The sequence below is a fragment of the Kwoniella dejecticola genome, chromosome 10 (assembly GCF_000512565.2).
Source record: "Kwoniella dejecticola CBS 10117 chromosome 10, complete sequence".
NCBI classification, from domain to species: Eukaryota; Fungi; Basidiomycota; class Tremellomycetes; order Tremellales; family Cryptococcaceae; genus Kwoniella; species Kwoniella dejecticola.
Window position 1 is genome coordinate 444,932 of NC_089310.1, and position 21,654 is coordinate 466,585.

The 21,654-nt window shown below is 48.9% G+C and overlaps 5 protein-coding genes across 5 annotated transcripts; 4 read left to right on the forward strand and 1 right to left on the reverse strand.

Annotated features, from left to right (window-relative positions):
* Positions 1 to 311: 311 nt before the first annotated feature.
* Positions 312 to 5,167, forward strand: I303_107703 (uncharacterized protein; the record flags this gene model as incomplete). The annotated part of the gene is made up of 5 exons (XM_018410974.1): positions 312 to 1,298; positions 1,378 to 1,867; positions 1,938 to 2,258; positions 2,331 to 3,730; positions 3,794 to 5,167. 5 exons carry the CDS (start codon positions 312 to 314, stop codon positions 5,165 to 5,167), a joined length of 4,572 nt encoding a protein of 1,523 aa, XP_018259642.1.
* Positions 5,168 to 7,005: 1,838 nt separating this feature from the next.
* I303_107704 (uncharacterized protein) lies at positions 7,006 to 8,697 on the forward strand (the record flags this gene model as incomplete). Its single annotated transcript, XM_018410975.2, has 6 exons — positions 7,006 to 7,161; positions 7,283 to 7,928; positions 8,007 to 8,157; positions 8,227 to 8,451; positions 8,511 to 8,527; positions 8,594 to 8,697. The coding sequence occupies 6 exons, from the start codon at positions 7,006 to 7,008 to the stop codon at positions 8,695 to 8,697; spliced, it is 1,299 nt and encodes a 432-aa protein (XP_018259643.2).
* Positions 8,698 to 9,771: 1,074 nt separating this feature from the next.
* On the forward strand, positions 9,772 to 14,423 carry I303_107705 (uncharacterized protein; the record flags this gene model as incomplete). The annotated part of the gene is made up of 2 exons (XM_018410976.1): positions 9,772 to 10,602; positions 10,722 to 14,423. The coding sequence occupies 2 exons, from the start codon at positions 9,772 to 9,774 to the stop codon at positions 14,421 to 14,423; spliced, it is 4,533 nt and encodes a 1,510-aa protein (XP_018259644.1).
* A 524-nt stretch (positions 14,424 to 14,947) lies between these two features.
* Positions 14,948 to 17,824, reverse strand: I303_107706 (uncharacterized protein; the record flags this gene model as incomplete). Its single annotated transcript, XM_065969645.1, has 8 exons — positions 14,948 to 16,129; positions 16,206 to 16,334; positions 16,413 to 16,521; positions 16,582 to 16,955; positions 17,030 to 17,076; positions 17,144 to 17,285; positions 17,371 to 17,413; positions 17,490 to 17,824. 8 exons carry the CDS (start codon positions 17,822 to 17,824, stop codon positions 14,948 to 14,950), a joined length of 2,361 nt encoding a protein of 786 aa, XP_065825717.1.
* A 511-nt stretch (positions 17,825 to 18,335) lies between these two features.
* On the forward strand, positions 18,336 to 21,596 carry I303_107707 (uncharacterized protein; the record flags this gene model as incomplete). The annotated part of the gene is made up of 10 exons (XM_018410978.1): positions 18,336 to 18,950; positions 19,008 to 19,252; positions 19,308 to 19,348; positions 19,397 to 19,453; positions 19,519 to 19,670; positions 19,734 to 19,751; positions 19,804 to 19,865; positions 19,924 to 20,131; positions 20,209 to 20,406; positions 20,472 to 21,596. 10 exons carry the CDS (start codon positions 18,336 to 18,338, stop codon positions 21,594 to 21,596), a joined length of 2,721 nt encoding a protein of 906 aa, XP_018259646.1.
* Positions 21,597 to 21,654: the final 58 nt, after the last annotated feature.

The following is a 21,654-nucleotide window of genomic DNA, read 5'->3' on the forward strand; positions in this document are numbered from 1 at the left end:
AGAATTCAACTCACATTCAACGATACCATATACATACATACACAAACATCCGGGGTACAATCCGAACTTCTTTCTTACCTGCTGGTGTGCCATCACCATCGACAGCAGACCCATTAACATCAACGACACTTCAGCTAATAATCCGACTCACTAATACCTCAAGTCATTCTAGTATACCCTTATAACGAAAATTTCTGCACTTCAGCTTCGTCTCGAATCCATGGAGCTTAACGATAATCAACAATATCTCACAAATCACGTATAACACATCAATACATCGATTCTTCCATCACTCACAGTCCATGGGAAAGATGTCGAATCAAAGTGATAGATCAAGCTTACAAGGAGCGACTCGACAAAATGCTCACCCGAGATTACATGCTCTCTCTAAGCCATATTCTCGACCATCATCCTTTTCCGGTTTATCATCCTCGGCCACAATGACGGACCTAGCCAACGTTTCCTCATCTTTGGGCTCACCGACCAAATCTCCCACGAAATCAAGCACGACTCGTCCTGGTCTCAACGGCGACTCCAGATCATCAAGTTTCAGCAGTCTACCTAGATCCGGATCCGACTCCTCGTTGTTCTCCGGTATAAAATCCATCCTCTCCAGACCACTTCAATGGCTTGCTACCCCGACACGAGAACACATTGGAACCTCTGCAAATAAGAGAGATTCGTTCAGCTCTTTCGGACACGACCTTGAAGACCCAGACTCACCTAGTGAATTTAGAAATCAAAAGAGGATAAGGAGGAGCTCACCATCACCAGAAAAACAAAGACAGAGGCAGAGACAGAGGGCTGAGCCCAATGGGCCTTCGAAAGGGGATTATGAACCTGAACCCGAATTTCAGGTGCAAGGAAGAGCTGTATCTGGGTTCATGCTTCCCCCTCTATCACCCAACGTCACACTGAAACCGAAATCCCATCTACCTCATCATGTGACAAGTCAGAACCCCACCAATTTCTCAAGACCTTTAGGAAGCTCCAGCAGCGGTCTGTCAAGCTCTAAGTCTATGTCGTACCTAGATCCACCCTCAGATGTACTAGCAGCTTCGTCGCCAAGGAAAGGCGGAATGTTGACCAGGTCGAAGAGGGTGGAATTGAGTTCTCTGGAAGATGATGACGAGCATGACGCTCACGGGTCGAGTAAGGGAAAAGGCAGAGAAGAGGAGAAAACTTGGAGTCCTTGGAAATCAAGGTATACTACAGCTGGCGGAGCTGCTGCTTCCGCTGCCAATGTCAGACCTACCACGCCTAGTAGGAAGACGCCGAGTAGGCTGGAATCTCGCGATGTGAGTCGCCATGTACTGAACTAAGGATTTCGAAGATATTTCTGAAAGCACTAGCTGACATGACACGCTGCCTGTGCAGTTCACACTGCCATCTGTATCGCCTTTCAAACCCCCGCCGTCTCCGCTACAGCGTCAATCACCTCATCCCTCGAATTTCGGCGCATCGACCTCAGGATTGACTAGATCAGCTACCACCGCAAACATACGTCGAGCCGCTAGCGTGGCGTCCGATGTCAGCATGGGTGGCGGTCTAACCCGATCAGGCAGTGTGAGGGGTTTAAGGCAATCTGGGAGTATGCTCTTCGGTAGCGTGAACGGTGATATGGAGAGAGATAGGGATGATGACAAAATGAGCGTAGATGGTGAACATAGGCAACGCGAAGGAAGTGTGTTGGACTGGTTTATGAAGGATCGATGGGACGGGAGAGCTGCTTCCCCAGCGTCCGTAGCTGCTTCGAGGAGACTTGGTTCTGCAGGACCGTCTTTATCCCATCCTCCGATAAGAAAAGGTCAATTAGTATGGCACGAGGAGGAGAAAGCATTTGTGAGGGAGAGTGACCTCAAAGCATGTGAGTCATCCTTAGGTCTTCATTATAATCTCGGCGATGATAAGATGCTGACAACTGATGCCAAATTCAGCTCAAGCTCCTCCAGCGATACATAAGAGTGAAGCCGAGCGGATATTACACACTCTCGAGTCTATGAGAAAGACCCCCCTGACTGATGCGCGTAAGGGAGAAGTGCCGTCGATTATAGGCCAATCTTCGAGGACTATGCGGAAGACCATCAGCGTTCCGTTAGCTACTGCGGCCGCAGGAGATAGCGCAAAGCAAAGGAGGGACAAGGATAGGTTGGGTGGAGACGACAGAGTGTCACTCATGATAAGCCCGTATGGTAGAAGGAAAGTCGCAGATCAGCAGGCGAGAGACGATAGGCGGTCGAGGATGGCTGAAGATCGAGGTAAGTCTGCTTGATGACTCTTACTCTTCAGAGAAAAACGGTGAGGCTGATGCTGTTGAGTTGATGCCTCAGACTACCGTCCCTCACCGACACCGACCGCATCAGATGCCAGAAGCCGATCACGCAGTCAAGCGTCTGACGTGGAGATGGATCGACCAAGTTCTCCACAAAAATCGCCTTCTCCCGCTCCTCCTCCGACACCAAGGCGATCATCACGACTGAAAAAGCCGGCTGCAGATGAGGATGCGCCCACGCCCAAGACTAACAGACGGACGAAGCGAGGCACGTCCAGACAGCCAGAGCCTATCGCCGAAGATGAAAACCCTCAGCCGACTCCCAGATCAAGGAGAACAAGGAAACAAACGGTTGACCGAGGTACTTCGCCTGATCCTCCGCCTCCGGTGCCTACCATCACGGCTACTGCTCCCTCGCCTGGTGGTCCTGCCAACGCCGATTCGGCAACCCAGACGGTGTCGACTTCCCATTATCAGCCTTTAGCAGATGGCGAGCGCTCGCGAGGGGGATCCTCCCTGCGAGCAAGATCGGATGTCTCAAAGCGGACTCATGTTGGTGCAGCGAGCTACTCGAGATCCGTTACCCCTTCATCCGGACGATTCTCAGCCAGAGAAGAAGATTTACCAGATATGGATGAGTTGGAACAGGCCAAAATCCCCTTACCCTCTTTCTCAGGCATATCTTTCGCAGGGCTCAATGCGAATCCCCCTGCAAACCAGGAAAATGCAGCCCAAGCAACCTCTTCTACCCCAACAGCCTCGGCGCCCACTAGCACGAGTACGCAGCCCTCTTCCTCACTTGGTGTGCCGTCACAACGGAAACCTGCAGGACCGTTGGCGAGAGTTGGTCTATCTTCCACTAGACCAAGAGCTTCGTCACCATTGGCAGCGGGCTCCATTGTCGCTCAACCAGCCTCTCCTCCCACCGCACCACCCGCTTCAAAATCAAGTGAACCACTGCAACCGCCGGCAAATGGCTTCTTCGCGCTGAACGGATCCGCGCCCACTGTACCGTCTGCCTCGACTGGCTCGACCACTCCATTGGGAAAGCCACCTGCCTCTTCATTCTTCTCGGCGCCAGCTGCCGCCAATGGAGAGACAAGCAAGGACAAGTCATTCTCGTTCGGATTGGGTCAACCCGCGACGAAGCCTACTGCCACCGAAAGTGCATCAGGATCAGGAGGTATACCCGACTTCTTCGGCAAGAAGTCTGCTCCTTCATCCGGAACTTCGACTCCTGCTTCGATCCCCGCCTTCGACTTTGGTCTACCCAAGAAATCAGCTGAAGAACCGAAAGCTCCGCCAGCGGAATTACCGCCAGCTACATTCAGCTTTGGCAAACCTGCTGAAGCCCCGAAACCTGCCGCCAATGGTATTTCATCAGCCGGAGGATTCAATTTCGGTGCACCTGCCGTTAAGGCAACGGAGAAGAAAGATTCAGCTGCACCTTCATTCTCGGTAAGCCAACAGCATATTTTCGTGCTGTCATCAGTAAGCTGACGATTTTACTTTTTCGCACAGTTTGGATCGACCACACCTGCTGACGCACCGAAATCGACCTTCCCCTTCGGATCCTCGGATAAACCTGCTGAACCAGCTAAATCTACCTTCAGTTTCGGAACTCCTTCGAATGCACCTGAACCTGCCAAGTCCACTTTCTCCTTCGGTGCACCCGCAGCCTCTTCCGCAGCCGAGAAACCCACAGAGGCACCGAAGCCATCCTTCTCGTTCGGTACCTCGTCCGCGGCACCTGCGAAAGCTGCCGAACCAGCCAAACCGGCTTTCTCATTCGGTAATTCCAGTACAACCGCGCCCGCTCCTGCTGCCAAACCGGCCGAGCCTTCCAAACCTGCTTTCTCCTTTGGGGCTCCTTGGACGAATGGTACTTCGACAACTTCCGCATCAAACGGTTTCACATTCGGCAAGCCGGCTGAGAAGAAGGATGCGCCCGCTAGCAATCCATTTGGTGGCGCTGGAGGTGCTGCTGCTTCATCTAGCCCTTCCTTCACTTTCGGCGCACCAAGCAGTACTAGCAATTCTGCAACATTTGGCAGCAATCAGTCCAATGGAGATGCCGCTAAGTCGAACCCATTCGGTGGGAATGCCAATGCGACACCTGCTGCTGCGCCAGCCACCTCAGGATTCACTTTCGGTGCACCGGCTTCCACCGCTCAGACGAATGGGACTACACCAGGATTCGGTTCTCCCGCCCCTGCCGCACAATCATCCAACCCATTCGGCTCAGCAAGCAGCTCTCCTGCTTTAGGTTCTGCGCCTAATCCATTTGGCCAGGCTCAAACATCCAGTCCTGCGCCAGCTTCTGCAGCAGCGCCATCGTTCACATTTGGGCAATCGACATCAGCATCGTCTGGCTTTGGCTCTTCCGCGCCGACTGCACCAGCAGGAGCATCCAATCCATTCGGTCAATCATCAACCACCCCAGCCGCGGCACCTGCAGCAGGTGGATTCAACTTCTCGTTTGGCGGAGGATCCACCTCCAGTCCTGCTCCAGCTCCGGCTGCTGCATCAGGTGGATTCGGTGGATTCGGACAACAAAACCAAAGTACGGCGCCTTCTACCCCGCTGGCGAACAACGCAAGCTTCACTTTCGGCGCTGCGCCTCAACCTTCCACACCTACGACTGCACCTGCTCAACCTTTCACATTTGGCGGAGGAGGGGTAGGAGCTTCGACGACTCCAGCTGCTGCGCCTTCGAGTGGCTTTTCCTTTGGTGCGCCGACAAATGCCCAACAAGCACAGGCACCGAGATTCGGTAGTCCTGCGCCGGGGGTTGATGCGGGTGGATTCAGTTTAGGTGCGAATGATGGTACGCCCGGAAGTCCAGGAGGTAGGAAAGTTAAGGGATTACCCAGAAGAGGAGCTGTCAAGCGATAGGCCATTGAGGATAGGTCTCCAAGCGACAGACCATCGGCGATGGAGAATTTCTACATATTGTTTGGATTTTTTGGGTTTCCCATTTTCATCTTACAACCAATCTTGATTTGAGTGTTTTGTTTTTCCCGTGCAACGACGTGCCAGTAGGTAAGGTAAGATTCCATCAATCAATTAATCAATGAATTTCGTAATCACAATCACAGTCACAAGTAAATATCATTCATCAATCACATTTACAAATGACTCAGCTCAAGGTAAGGTAAGGTAAGGCAAGGTAAAGGGTAATATAGCATTGTTTTTTCTTTTCATCATTCATTTCTTCAATAATTAGTAGCTCCATATTCTCAGTATTCATGATTTCTTTTCTTCCATTATCAATTTGCCGTGCGCGTACTTTGGCTTTGGCTTTGGCTCGAATTGCGCTGTGGTCATCGTATGTCCATGTGAGATATGAGATGAATGCTATGTGATGAACGATTCAAGTGTTGAACGGATCGCAGAAATAAACGACTGGACGCCCGCTCTTAGCAGCTCGCTAATGCATGAACCGCTGCTTTTGAGATATACCAAGACCATTGGTCAATGACCCAAGCCTCAAGCCTTAGAGCCCAGGACGATAGATAGTTTGTGTCGGTTTCCCATGGGCCTGCAATCATCATGCTGCTGTGAAGACTGTCCTCAAGCCCGTACAGCGATTCAGGATACGAAAGAAGTAGAACAATGGTCTGGGCCCGAACAATCCACGGACCCGAATGTTGAAGGCTAAGTTTTTTTTTGTGGAGCGAAGGGCTCAGTGGTTAAGCTGTACTCGTACAAACATTCGTACTGTATATCTATTAGTGCTTCCCTTCTTTTCCTGCTGCTTGGTTAAGGGGTCCAAATGTATTGAGGTATCAGGTTTATCCAGAGGATCAGGTCAGGTTATCTTCACCATGATTGTTCATTGTCTTTTCTCATTCCACGCTTTGGTAAAAAGTTGACATATCCGCATACATAGTGCCATGACTTGCGGCCAGTCGTTTATGCATTATGTACGCGTAAAGTACGGCAGATCTAGAATAAATGCGGTACATGGTTAGGCTTATTCCTGATATTCTCGTAAAGCTCGATGAGATTTGTGTGGGGTTGAGTGCTCGTGAGTTAGTTTGTCACTCTGCAACGTAATTATTCGTCATGATTGCCTCGGATCCTAGGATCCAAACCACATGGTTTAGTCATTTGCCACCTTACCATACCATACCAGTGTTTAGCTTAGCTTAGCTCAAATCCATTTGACCAAAGTTACCTTTACTCCACAACGAAATAATTTCAATACGAGCATTCCCCAATTGCAACTATCATACGATACAATTGTAGCACTCATCAACTGACCAAGTAGTCATCCCAAGCTGCATCTCTCTTCTTTTGTTATATACACGAACAACAAAAGGAGAAGGAGAAGGACAAGGAGATTCATCAGATTCCAGACATATATAAGGTTTCAAAATCGAATCAACATATTCACTAGCAAAAGTGACGACATAGTAAATCATCATCACAATCATCATATCATCTACACAGCACCATACAAAACCACACAGCAAAAGACGAGACATCCTTTTGGCTCGGCATCGTAAAGTTACTTGATTCACAGAGTACACCGCATCGGTACCTCACCTCACCCTGGCTCGATTACATATTTGCCACCGATTCGCTTTTTACTTTTACGATATATGAAGAGGAAGGCCATTCATACAAACGTTGGACCAAGCATCAACTCCTACAGTCCTGAGAAGCAGACACGTATCAGAATATCACTTGCTCTAGACTGATCGTGATCAATCGTCAAGCAAGACACGATGCACCAACCCGACTTGCTCGCCCAACAACAGCAGTCAGGGCCTCCCCCGTGGGCACCTTACGTCAGTTATCCGCATGGAGCGGTGGTGTGGTATGCTGGCACCTTTTGGAGATGTGAGGATGGACATACGAGTGGATATGAGCCCGATGGAGCTGTAAGTCCTTGTCAATGCCCAATCATCTGGTGTCACTTGCAATCACCACGCTAGCAGACCGTATGGCGAGTATGTAATAAAGTAATCCCGGAAAGCTTACAAGCAAGACAAATGCATGTAGCCGACCAACAACCTTCACCTCTGGACTCCTGTGGGCTCCAGTGGAGGGTATTCTGCTCAACCGAAACAGAAATATCAGCAACAACCTTATTCTCCCCAACAATCGCGACCACCTTATCCCCAACAACACCCACAACAGGGTTACAACGGCCACCCGCCCTCGTACTCGCCTCAACCGCCTTCGTCAGCATGGGGCCAACAAGGATATTACAATGCCCCATCGGGATCTTCCCCTGGCCTCTTCGCTCCTTCACCGCATCGACCTTATTCCCCCTCGGATAATCACGAGAAAGACGACACCCCGTCTTCTGGAGAGACGATCACCGACTCCAAGAATGAGAAAGAAAGAGGATTTGGCAAGTCAGGCGTATCAAGCGCAACGTCCTTCTTTACCGAGAAAGCCAACGAATCCTTGCGTTATATGACGATCCGCAAAGAAGTCAGTGATGCTAAGGACAAGGATGAGCTCAAGCATGAGCTCAAAGGAAAGAGGGTATGGCGAACGGGAGGTATTGGTATCTGGTCATACAGCGAGGATCAGAAGGAAGAGGAACTGAAGAAGAAATTATGGAAAGACTGGTCAGATGATCACGATGCTCAAGATTGGATCAAGGTTGCGAAAGAACGAAGGGAATTCTATGATAAAGGTGCGTCCTTGTGATCCTGTACATTGCTTGCTGCGTGACCCAAGCAATCGTAGCTGATATCTATAGAAAATGCTGCAGAGAGCAAAGGAGTGAAGCCGCTCTTCATGTGGAAATTGGTGGAAAAGGGTCAAAGACTGCCCAATGACGCCCTGCCTATCGGTCGTGAGCAAGATGGCGCTGTCTTGTACGCTGCCAGAGCGTGGTGGGAAGGCGGTATTCATCTAGGCAAGTGAGTTACTCCCCGACACTCCAACTCTTAGCGGCCTTTGAGCGTGTAGCTGAGGAAATTGTCGAGTAGAGCTGGCCACCATCTCATCTCCGGTGCTTCCATCTCGTATGGCGGGGCAGAAATTACCCTTGATACCTACGAAGTCCTTTGCGGACCTATTAACGAACCTTATCTGGTCAAATGGATGACATATCGACATGGCGAGGTTGCGGCTGTGCAAGGATGGCAACCCATCGAAGGTGGAAGAGAGAAAGACGGTACAGCGCTCCTGCTAGCCAAAGGAGATTATGAGAAGTGAGTTTGCCAGGCGATTTGCACCAGGCAATGATGCTGACATTCTGATCCCGACAAAGTGGCGAACATCCGGGCAGTGAGTTTGAGCGGATATCGCTCTCCGAGATATACATGTTCAAGAAGCTGACTGATTTCGCTGTAGAATGCCTCATCAACGACGATCACGCTTGCGTAGGATATGGCGGCGGCGAACTCTGGGTCCGGCCTTTCGCCCTATTGGCTTACGCTAATTCCGATCGAAGATAATTATGCCTGACTCAAACTCCGATAGATGAATAGTTGTGGATATAACGAATACACGTGTCCCTGGTCTGTCCGTCTTCCATTCACGTACACGCACGATACTAGACGTTTCTCTCTCACTTCTTTCGACAAGTTCATACATTTCGACTCGACCTGAATATGGTACTCAAACAATAATATCGCAAAACCTTCAACTACTCCTAACACCCGCCTCAGCTTCCGCACGCGCTCGCGCATCATGATCGAAGAAGAAAGAGACTCAATATAATGTTGACATACAAGAAATATATATACCAATGCATTCATACTGGACCTAATTACTGATCTCGTGTGAAGCTAACAAGTCAAACCGAGGGTCCCGAAATCCCATTGCTAACATCACCTCTTATCTCTCAGTAACGTTCGGAAGCATAAAATCCTTCGGTGACTGGCCACTGATCACTGTTGTGCGTCTACCTACGGCAGTGTTGAAACGTTTGGAAGGTAGAAAGTGACCGGTTTCCTTTTCCTTTGATCAGCTGTATCAGACTACACTGGCATGACTGGCAAACTGAACGAAACGAGACGATTCAGGACATGCCTTTATCAGATTGAGGACCTTTGGCTTGGATTCAAATAGACTCCTTTATCACTCAAAGGCATGCCATGTCGTGACACATCATATTTCTGACATTACCGCTTACTTACTTGGAGAATACGGATTGAGAATGTGAACAGGTATGATCCTTTGTTCTCACCTTGACCTTCACCTTCAACATCACTATGCCTGGAAGGGGTAATAGTAGATTAGTCTTTATGGGAAATTTTTACTGATTCGCATTCTGCTCGCTCGACTTTGATCTGCTTGTCTGTCTAATACTGACAATTGATTATTGATTACTTCGAATCTCAGCTCTCCAGGGCACTTTCCAAGTTTACTGCTTACAGGTGGACCATTCGTCTTGATCCTCTTTTCTCTTCCTGAAGCTCAAAAGCCTTCCCATCCCAATTACAGCACAGCTTCCGACGTCAAAACCCTCCTAACCTCGAGTGGACTGGACCGGACTGGATTGGACTCACAATACACACACAGACACAATGTGCGAATCGGTACCCTCAGTCACATTGTACGGGACCACCCAGCTCACATCCACTATCACCACATCGACCATCATCACTACGCAAGTCGCCCAACAAACCAGGTTATTGACTAGCCAAATCGTCACTCGGGAAATAGTTACAAGCGTCATACCACAACGAACACTGTATTACCCTTGTTCAGAATCTATCTCGGGAACAGGGACCGCCAAGCCAGCTACCAGTGCCAATCGGCCTGCGCAAACTCGGTCTGCAAATGACGACGGCGATGTCGACCCTAATGCCACTGGTCAATTCACGGGTTCTTTACCGACTCAAACCAGACTTCCTTCCACTTCGAAAATTCTTAGCTTCACTTCGGCCCCCGCCAAGACAGGTACACCATCGACACCGAACCCTCCAACCCAATCGCATTCTTCGATCTCCCAGCCAAGTCAACTTCCAAGTTCCTCCTCTTTGAGTGGTAATGGGACAGAAACCGATTCGACCGCCTCGCAGGAGGGCGCCTCGGATGGTACTAGTAGTAAAGCAGGCACGATAGCTGGAGGTATTGTTGGAGGAGTATTCGGCTTGATCTTGTTGATCGTGCTTTTGACGTGCTGTCAGAAGAGAAGAGCTAGAAGGAGAATCAGAGGTGGAAGTTGGAGAGATAGTATATCACCGCCTTCCCATGGTGGTGGTCATGGCGGAGAAGGGGGAAACGATTATTGGGAGAGAAGGTTCAGGGAGATCGAATCTGCTAATTCAAGTCGAGGTAATGGGCTAGGCCTAAATGGGATGAGCGAGAAAGAGAAGGGCGATTGGGATAGTCAGACGAGTAAGAAATTGAGGGTCAGTCGTTGTTGAGATGGATGCCCCAATACTCTTGACATACTGTATTCCCCTTGTTCCTCACTGCAAGTGGCATCGCTAATACTTGAATTCATTTGGCTCTGCCTAATGCGACACAGTTGACCCTCAATCTCGGCTCGAAAGATTTACCTTCCAGACCGCCTTCGCGATTATCCATGATTTCCTCATTCTTCGGAGGTCGTATGACGCCCACACCCAATCTCATCTCTTCTTCCTCCCCCTATCATCACGCTCGGACCGGTTCCACCCCTACTCTACGATCTACCATGCCCAAAGGAAGCGGAAGTCGATTCAGCTTCAATCCTTTCCGGCGAAACAACAACAATAACAACCACAGTAATTATATGAATTCGCACAAGAATCGATATTACAATAACAGCCGAAGTCAAGATATCAATCGAAGTCAGATTTCCTTGCCCAAACAATCGCATAGTCGGTCAATGTCTTCTCCGTGGGTACAAGAAGATTCAAAGTCGAGTAAATCTGGAAGTGGTAATGGTAGCCTGAAAACCAATGGTCCCAGATCTGCTGGATATTCCACTTCGACCAAATCTCCTGGTGCGCGACCGTCCCTGGAAGATGGTTATAATGTCAGTAGATCAGCCTCTGCCAAAACCTCTAACAACGAGAAAAGAAGATCGCAAAATACGTTCGGTAAGAAATTGTCGTCCTTCGATCTGCCAATTACCAAGGAGGAGGAAAGTCGTTTCTCGGAAGATTCGGATGCCGTAGTAGAGATCAACGGTAACGGCACAAGTAATGTCAATAGCTGGAATTACCAGTCAACAAGTGGCACTGGGTCTGCCTTTCAGCAACCGTCTCAAGCCATGTCGAACAATAATCCCAGCTTCAATCCTAACTCTGTGAGCTTTAGTGGTAGTAGCAGCAGTCTCAATCCTATTCGAGAAGGCAAAGTAGTGGAGAGCCCGACGGAAGAAGAGGTTGAAGAACGCCGAAATATGGAATGGATCAGACATTCAACTATTATGAGTGATCATGGCGAAGGCACAGAAACTCTCGATTCGACCAACGAAGAGAAATTACAAAATCTCAAATCGCAATTGGGCATAGATGATCTAGATGGATTACCCGATACATCCATTTTCAAGAACCTGGATAACCCCAACATGACGGGCTTACCGCCCAAACCGTATCTTGGCTTTGGCCAATTCAACTCTTCCATCGGCAACACACCTCCACAATTGGGCGCTATAGGTACTTACACTTCCTCCAACTCTCAATCTCACTTATCCGGAATATCATCTATACCCTCCCTCCCACCCGCTCGAGGGGGCTATCATTCCGGCATATCGTCTGTAGGATCTTCGTCGTTTATTCCTTTTGTACCGCCACCTCGCCCTGGTCAATCAGCCGCCAATAGTCATTTATCCGGCTTATCTTCGGCTGGATCAGTCTCAGTCTCAGTCTCAGCATCGGGCACTTTACCGCTCATCCCTCCCATTCGAGGCGGCCACGGATCCATATCCGCACTATCGACCACTCCGTCAACTGTCTTGCCGCGGGGATATCTATCTAGCTTGTCGTCCGCACATTCTTACACCAACAGGACGCTAAGACCGAAGTCGCCTGACTCTATATCGATCCCATCAGACATAATTATTGGTTCCCCTCCACGATCATATCAACCTGGACTTGGAGTGGGCGTACCGAACAGCCATAATGGTGTATCGTTTTTACAGCGTAATAATTCCCAATCTACCGTCTCGTCCTACTCCACCCATCCAGTCTCACCATACTCCTCTCAACCATCTTTCGGCGTCTCCAGACCTAACTCACAAGTCTCTGAAGCGAACTTAGCAGGAAACAGGAACACTCGAACACTGACGATGTACAGAGCTGAGAGGGCTTCTCATCGAATGTCAGCTCTTCCGCCGCCGTCTAGACGTACTTCGAGTCTGAATAACATACGGCGTACGCCTAGCGGAAGGTTGGTCCGAGCTAGAGATTCTTTGCCTCCTCCCTTACCCGGACTGGGAGCAGGAACAGTATCAGGTCAGAATAGGAAATCAGCCTTCGCAGACGCGGACGAAGATGCTCTTCCGCTCGGAGCCAATTTGGACGCCATCGAATGTGAAGCTGCGAGACAATTTCCAAAAGTGCCAGGTGATAAGGATAATCATAACAGATTTTCCCCACCTCCAACCTCGTTCCTTTTACCAGAGAACATCAGCAGGCGATCCCTCAAGAATCAGAGAGAATCGAAGGGTAAACACGTTCCTACCATCCGGCTGAGTCAAAGGGCTTTGACACCGAGCTTGTGGATCGACGAAGAGCTCCTAGCTCGTTTTGCTGATGATGAGAATCAAGGCAATAACGAGAATGATACTTTCGTGACTATTAGTACAGACGGTGGAAGTACAGTCAAACCGTCAAGGAGATCGAAAACCATCAGATCCGCAAAGGGAGTCAGCGTGCCCCGGAAGGAGAATAAAACTGGGGTTGACAATAACATAATCAGCCAACAAGCTGTCGAAAGACGCGCCGATCGGGATGATCACGAGAGGAACCGTCTTCAGCCCGAAAGACAGAGTATAGCTACGATCCGACATGAACCCTCCGTTTCTGCCGCTGTTAGCGTGATCGGTGGTGAGGCAGATACACATAATCAAGAACAACAATCTCTTATCAGTAGATTCTCCGATTCGACTCAAGGTACTATTTCCCGCAAAGGCAGTAATGCGAGTACTTCTACGGCCACGATCAATGGAAGTAGCAGTAATGGTAGTACACCAACTATCCCCGGTGTATCCGTACCATTGATTAGTCAGAAGAATAGGATCCTGACTGACTCGTCGCCCTCGCTCTTGGATTCAGGTTCAACCTCACAGTTCAAGTCGAACTTCAAGTTGACCGCGCTGGACGATAAAGAAGCAGGAGGCCCAAGTTCCTATTCGCCTCAGCCTCAACCGCATTCAATAAACGCCCGAGGCCAAAGCCAAAACCAAAACCGGAGTCCCCTATCAACGCGAACCGCTACGCCCACGCCAATCCTGACGTCAAACGATGAGCAGGATAAGAACCCCTTCACTGTACAAAGCCAAAGTCAAAGCCAGCCAGATTTCAATGATGCCGATTCGAGCGGAACGTCCGCTCTCCATCTCGCACCTGCCTCATTGACCCCTCGACCCCCTCGTCAACTCACCAAACAAGAAAAAGGGAAAGCGAAAGAAATAACATCGATTTCGACGAGAGTGGCACCACCACCTACAAGTGTATTATCTCCACATACCCCGCCTAATAGATTACCTTTATTCAGTCCTTCATTCCCTAAACCACCTACTCCACCTTTACCTCCTTCCGCTTCGACCTCCTCGACTTTCTCTACGAATTGGGAATTCCAGAATCCCAATGTGAATCAGAATTTCCGATTTTCCATCAAACAGCGAAAAAAGAATCATCAACCTCAACCTCAACCTCAACCTCAACCTCAACCTCAACCTCAACCTCAACCTCAACCTCAACCTCAACCTCAACCTCAACCTCAACCTCAGCCTCAATTCCACCAGCAGAATCACAGTCAGAGTACTAATTCTGACGGCGGGGCGAAAATAGATAGTAATTATGGTAAAAGCGTAGTAACTCCTCAATTACCATTCTTATCCCTCGATGTCGACCCCAACATCCGCAGCGATACTTCGAGTATACAGTCCAATGTGTCAGTATTAGATAAGAATGGTAATGGGTGGAATACGAACGAAAACGTATCCAAGCAGCGGCATAAATCAGCTTATGAGGACGCGGATGAAGGTGATAATGAGTTCATCATTGATAGAATATGAGGATCGTAACGAATATCTGCACGCATACAAAATGTTTGTTTTCGGTATTAATGTGTATCGTAATGGTCGCAGTAATCCTCTACTTCTACTGACTTACTGTCCAATATCCGCATGATTTGATCCACTATATTACATTAAAATAGTAATTGTGAAGCGGACTCCTTCTGTCCTGTGGCCCACAGAAGGTAGACACCACTGCTCATTAAAGAATGTAACAGATGCATGTATAGATTATTCTCGTCCGCCTGATGAGGCCTATACAAGAACTGAACGGATAGTACACCAAAACCCAATATTGAAATTTATGATTGATTACCTTCCACATACTGAATTCAGTACAGCAAATACATACATATGAAATGATCTCAAGATAACAATTATAGCCTTCCTCCTATTCCTGGGACCCTACCCAGATCCAGATTCAGATCCAGCACAGGTCCTCCTTCTTGCTTCGTCCTTGTCTTATCTCCTTCGTTGCTATTTAACTTGGATCCCATTTCCCAATAATCAATACAGCTAAGCAATCAAAATTGCCTACTGACGAAAATAGTCGTAGTCTCGGCTAGAGCTCCCGGTTTAGTAGCCACAATCTCTATTCTACTCTCAACCTTCGACGTCGATACATGCAAAGTCCATTTCATCCCTTTCGGCTTTTCACCTTCACCCTCCTTTCCCGTACTTTCTTGTCGGCCACCAGCATATACGAACCGGGGTAGTGATCCTTGATTCCCGTTGATTCGTAATGACAACTCCGGCGTGAGCACGGGTACAGGTACAGGTACACCATTACCGTTACCGTTCGTTATTGCTTTATCACCATCGTTTCCGTTAGACGAAGAGGAGGATACCGGCGTGTCATCAATATACGCTATCAATTCGATTTCGCTCGTGTTTGCGTTCAGAATTATCGCGTGCGTTATCAATCCCCTCAGATTCTTCAGACGAATCGTTTGCCTCGAAGCAGAAGATGTCTTATCGGGCTCGGTCGGGACAGAGGCCGAAGAGAAGGTGAAGTCGATATATTTGATGGTCGGGACAGGTGGTTTTGCTCTCTCCGTTCGGGGGACCGGCTTTTGACCTTGTGCAGGATGTTGAATCTGGCTCGACGTTTGGTGATTAGAAGGTGTCTGTTGTGCTTGCGGATAGGCCGGAGAAGCGCGGGAAGCTTGCTGTAAGATCTGCTGGGAAGGTAAAGGGCTTTGTTGAGGCTGAGATTGAGACTGAGAATGCGGTGGAGTAGGATATGATATTTGCTGTTGGGGAACAGGTGGCTGCGCTAGACCTCTCTTTCTCGCTTCGTTGGTGGCTAGCATGGTCCGATACATATTCACGGCTAATGGCGATAACGATTGGATCCATGCTTGTCGCTCGTAAGGCGGATATCGATCAAGCGTAGCTACTATCTCGTCGGTGACTACTCCCGGCGGTAATGCTGGAAGATATGCTCGATGGCCTTGAATCCCTTGGATGCCTTGAACGGGTGGCTGAGGCGATCGAGATGGACCAGGGGAATATGGCGTCAAACCTTGAGTTGGGACCGACGCGGGGATTGGGAAAGGCAGAGGTACTGGGCCGCCAGCTGGAGAATGGGAGTAAGCGGGTTGCGGACGAGGATAGTTAGGAGTGGAGGACTGTTGGGGTGGGTATCGGTTCATGGCGTTGTGCTGAGATCTGTTCAAGCCCGCTTGATGCCATTGAAGGACCTCCTGCACACCATCATATAACGTTCAATTAGAGAAGCTGACCGGAGATTCCTGCAAGAGTGATACTGAGGACACTCACCCTAATTTGCTGAGCATCTCTGTATACCTCACTTCCGTCCTCATTGTACTGCATGCCGTTCTGACACATCAACTCGATGTCCTCTGCGAATTCTTGGAATGATTCGTATCGTCTGCCAATATGTTTACTCTATAACAATTCAGCGAGATCGGATCCGCATGAGCATTCTCCCCCTCTTCATGCAGGTCAAGATCTACGTGTACTCACCTCGATCTCTTCCAAAGATATGGGATATCGGATCGTGTTATAATAATCAGGAAGATCTCGTCGGGAGGGCAATTGTGCAAAGATTCCTGCAATTTCTCGTCCACTCCCGCTACAATATCCCATCAGCTGATGCCTGTTACTTCATATAGTGATGTAGTTCGTAACTCACTCTCTGGCTTTCGCTTCCTTGATTGCCTTCAGCGCAGGTTTTATCAATTTGTACAGACTCGGACCGTCCTTCATATATGCTCCTCTCCTCCTTGTGCGTTTCGTTGCAGATTTTGGTGGTGCGCCTGGTGCGTTCGTTGCTGTCGTATTGTCTTCCATCTCGATATCACCTTCAGGATCGACTTCACCATCTGCATCTGCATCGGCATCTTCATCTTCGCCCTCACCATCCGCCTCTCCCTCAACTTCCACAGAAGCCGATGGCTTGGGCTGGATGGGTACGTCTGCTGGTGTCTCTTGTTCTCCTTCAGAGTCTGACTCCTCCTTGACTCTATCCGGGTTGAGTACATTGGCGTAGTACACTCGAGTCATTTTCTGCATGAAAAGGACATGAACTCAAGTCAGCGATGTGGTCGGAAACTCTGGATAAGCGTTAAAACGGTACCAACGTGAAGTTTTTTGGCGTATTGAAAGATTAGCGATTCTTTGACGTTGTCTAGACAGTATCACAATGATAAGCCAGACGCTGCTCTAGGATGACAAGTGAAAGACAGAAAGCTTACATCGTTTAGCGTTGTTGAATATTTGTCCCAGATCCGCACAAACGTCTTTCAGAGTTTGGTATTCTGACGCATCGAGCCTTTGTTGCACTATCTCTAAGCTCAAGGGATGTTTGATCGTCTCATAATAATCCGGGAACGCTCTCTGTAGATCCCAAATAAGCATAAAGATACGTCTACTCCTTTCGAACATTATTTGTTCAGATGATGAGACTGTCATTTTCACTCACTTTGTTCGGTAGCTTGATGAACGGGTGAGCTAAATCTTCTCCGCTATCCAGATTCCATGATCAGCTGAAGCAAGTGGTCGTTAAGAATGGGCTGATGATGATCAATTTCCATGACTTACTCTGACGACTTTGCATCCATGATCCGCTTGAAAATGACATATCCCAACTCCTTCGCTCTCATTGAGTCCTTTGGATCTTTATCCTCGGCAGCATGGTGTAAATGGTGATCAGGTTCTTGCGACTGAGTCCTCCTTCGCTTGGATCTTCCCCCATCATTCACCAAAATCAACGCTGGATTTACATCTAATCTCTTCTTTCGTATCTTTTCGGTAGTAGCTGTACCTTCTTCAGACGCGTTTCCCTTACTTGGCGATTCTGGTTTTGTCGTTGACGAAGACGCGGAGGCATCTCGACGTAATGACCTTGTAGATGCGCCTACTACCTCACTGGACATCTTGCTGACTCGTTGTATCCGGCGTATGCTTATGCTTATATGAGATGATTGAGTGATAGACCGATTGCTATGTTTGTATGGGATGGTATGTATGACAAGGGATGTCCAGGTCATGTTTTGATTTGATTCGGATGGCAAACACGCGTTTTGATGGGTTCCATATGCGATATACAAGTAGCATCTCATGTTGTTGTTTTTTTCCATTCTGGGTAATTCCTGTCACCTCCGCTTATGTTGACAATTGACTTGATTTGGCGCGCTCGGACCATCTCTTTCAACCGCAGTCAGAAAGTCAAAATCAAAGATCAACATCACCGGACAAATCTCCTATCTCGTAATTGACTTTGACCATTCTCCATACCGCTCGGAGCACCGTTCATCGGACTCGCGCACTATCCTCTGAGCGCCGATATACATTGACAGCTCCTAGACGCCTTTCGCAAGCACCGCGGTCATATAGCAAGATCATCATTCGCCACGATCATCAGATGACATCACTTCCTCCAGCGATATGACCGCGTCTCCTCCTCGAACTTCAGCACCCTTGGGACTTTTTATACAGCCTGCATGTCTACAACATAAGTATATACGGCATGCCAATTCTTCCCACATATTCGAAAGGCCAGAGAGATTACGAGCCGTGTTGTTAGGTGTGGCAGCGGCCGTAGCGAGGTTAGAAACGCTCGATTCATTCATCACACCTAAACATCCCGCGACACCTCCATCAAGCTCGACCGCAGATGATCTTTCAGGACTCTTGTCTTCACTATCAATCGCTTCTTCCACCGCCTCCACCTCAAGATTGACTTCTCATCTGAATATCGTTCCGCCTCCACCGATACCGAGTATACCAGGCTCGATATTACTGCATCATCCCGCCGTTCAACTTGCCCATTCACCAGCACCGGAAGCGCCTTTTCCCTACTTGGGCATCGGATCCTCGTCTTCCTCGTCCTCGGCGAATGGAGACATACCGAGCTCGGAGTACTTGAAGAATCTTGTCAAATGGGCGAGCGAGGCCATAGATAAGATAAAAGAGACTGGGTGTGAGATACCGCCGGATCTAGGTTTAAATCCGGGTGATCTCTACTTGGGGCCAGGTAGTATAGTAGCCATTGAAGGTGCAGTGAGTCAGCCTTAAATATCTCTTACACTTGCAGCTAAGTGCTCACACCCAACGTAGATTCAAACCGTCTGTCAAGCTGTAGATCACGTAGTCTCCTCACGCACACCACTCAACACGCCTGCAACAAATTCGCAAACTCCTCAAATACCTTCCACACCTCCTGCCGAGACCTTACAGCATGAGCGCTACTTCTCCCATCCTCCGCAAGCAGCGGGCCCGTCCGCGGAAGGGGCATCATTCAACAAGGCGTTTTGTGCAATCAGACCACCGGGACATCATTGTGGAGAAGATCTGCCTTCTGGGTGAGCTAAGCCCTTTGCGATAATATGGGATCCCAGCTCATGAATCAATATTCAGATTTTGCTATGTCAACAATGTTGTGGTCGGAGCTATGCATGGTGAGCTCTGCCCATTCGAATATGTACACAGCTGACTCGATAATATAGCATATCTGCAACACGATATTGATCGAGCGATAATAATCGATTTTGATCTTCATCATGGTGAGCTACTTGCACTGAACTCGACAAGCACATTAAAGGCTGATTTGGTCATGCTCTTCATGCAGGAAACGGCACGCAAGCATTGGTCATGCCGCTGAACGCCGCTGCTCATGCAGAAGAACTACAAGTAAAAGCTGGTAAGCCCCAAACGATGACGGGTCGTGACGGAAGAAAGCGAAGAGGGTGGAAAGGGTTTTATGGGTCTGTGCATGACATCGTGAGCATAGACTGATCTCAAGTTGGGTCCTTGTGGATACTGACAGTTTGTTGTCTGATGCAGTATAGCTACCCCTGCGAAGTAAGCTGTCGTGGACAAACCGTTCCCAAATCAGCTTACCTATTTGATGTAGGATGGTGATGTAGATCTGATCAAAGACGCGTCCATAAGTCTAGCAGCACACGGGCAATACATGTAAGCTAGAGAATTGCCGCTGTTTTGCGGACGGAAGCTCATTAACATTCCCCATCAGAGAGAACATACATCTTCAGCCATATGAAGACGAAGCGGATTTCTACGCTCGAATATACCCCTTATACCTCGCTTTGCTAAATAAGGCCAAAGTGTACATGGAGGAGACGCAGGCAGAACCGTCGAGGACAATAGTCTTCATCAGTGCAGGTTTCGATGCATGTGAACATGAGCATCAGGGCATGCAACGGCATGACCGACGAGTTCCCGTAAGTGTGGGTTCAATGTGGTTCCCAAGTCGACTTTGCTGTTTCAGCTGACTCAACCGTCCTGGCACTGTATTCAGACTTCTTTCTATTCGAGGTATACGAAAGACATCGCTGCCTTTGCAGACCAACATACAGAAGGCAAAATCGTATCGGTTCTCGAAGGCGGATATAGCGACCGAGCTCTGACAAGTGCTGCGATGGGCCATATTGTCGGTATGAAAGGGGTTCTACCTGAAGGTTGCGATGCATGGTGGACGGAGCAAGAACTGATTAATGTAAGTTGGTCGTCCTTCCTGATATTTCTCACTTTTATCAACGCAGACTGACATGTCTTTTCTAGATCGAGAAAGCCACCAAGAAACGACGTACTGGTAAATTAGCACCCTTCCCATCGGAATTCTCTGCGCAATCTCACCTACAACGCACACATACCTTATTTAGCCATTTCGAAGGCGGATCAGGAGGTGTAGACTCGACAGCCCCTTCGGTACAAAGCACCCCGTTACCCAACGTCAGGATGACGTTGAGGGATAGGCGTAAACCGGAAGATATAGCTTTACCTCCCAGCGCAGAAAACACACCCGTTGCACCTCGTCGGGCTGTGAGGGGAAGAGGAGGGGGTGCAAGTACTCTCAACACTCCCACGCGGACCAAGAAGGATCACTCTTCAACTACGACTACGACTACAAACCCAAGTCCAAATACAGCTGAGAGTACAGCTACGCCAACGCAGGCTGGTAGGACGGTGAAAGCTGTTACTCCAGGATCGAGGAGTAAGGGTTTAAAGGTTGACGATGTACCTTCGCCTGCTTCGCGAGCGGATGGCCCCCTAGATAGGTTGTCGAAAGATAGCACCGGCGTGGAGGAAGTGTTAGAAGGATTGGGAGGTATCAAGATTGCAGACGCTACATCGAAGCCCGCCATGCCAGTACATGCTCAAGCTCAGAAACCGGATCCAAGCCCAATAGTCCTCAACCCCGCTTCAGCCAAGGCCGAGATTGAGACTGCTCGTCCACATATGCAAGCTGCTCCTGCACCTAACAATACACCTTCCGCTTCCGAACAAACGACGACTCGCCCGCCACTGCCTGCTCAGACCTCCATACCGAAAATCATCCTCCGTATTCCTCGACCTCCACAAGCCCAGACTCCCTTATCGTCCGACCGATCGGACATATCATCATTGCCCTCGACACCGTCCGCAAACTCTCATCAACCTCCGCAGCAGAAGATACATTTACCGACACGTGATTTGTCCAATTCGATTTATTCCCCTCTACCGAGATTCGGCTCCAGATCAGAACTCCAATTCGATTCGCAGCGCGGGAGTGGAGAACGACTAGATTATCGAGAAGGATCGACATCTACGGAAGGCGCTTCGACGGAGACTGAGACGGAGTATTTGACTGCGACTAGTGGAGGAGAGAGTCCTTTGCCGTCGTCGGCGAAGAAGGAAGAGATGTAACGTACGAGGCTGGACATGGTATGAGATCCTCATGAAGAATGCCAAAGTGAATACTTGA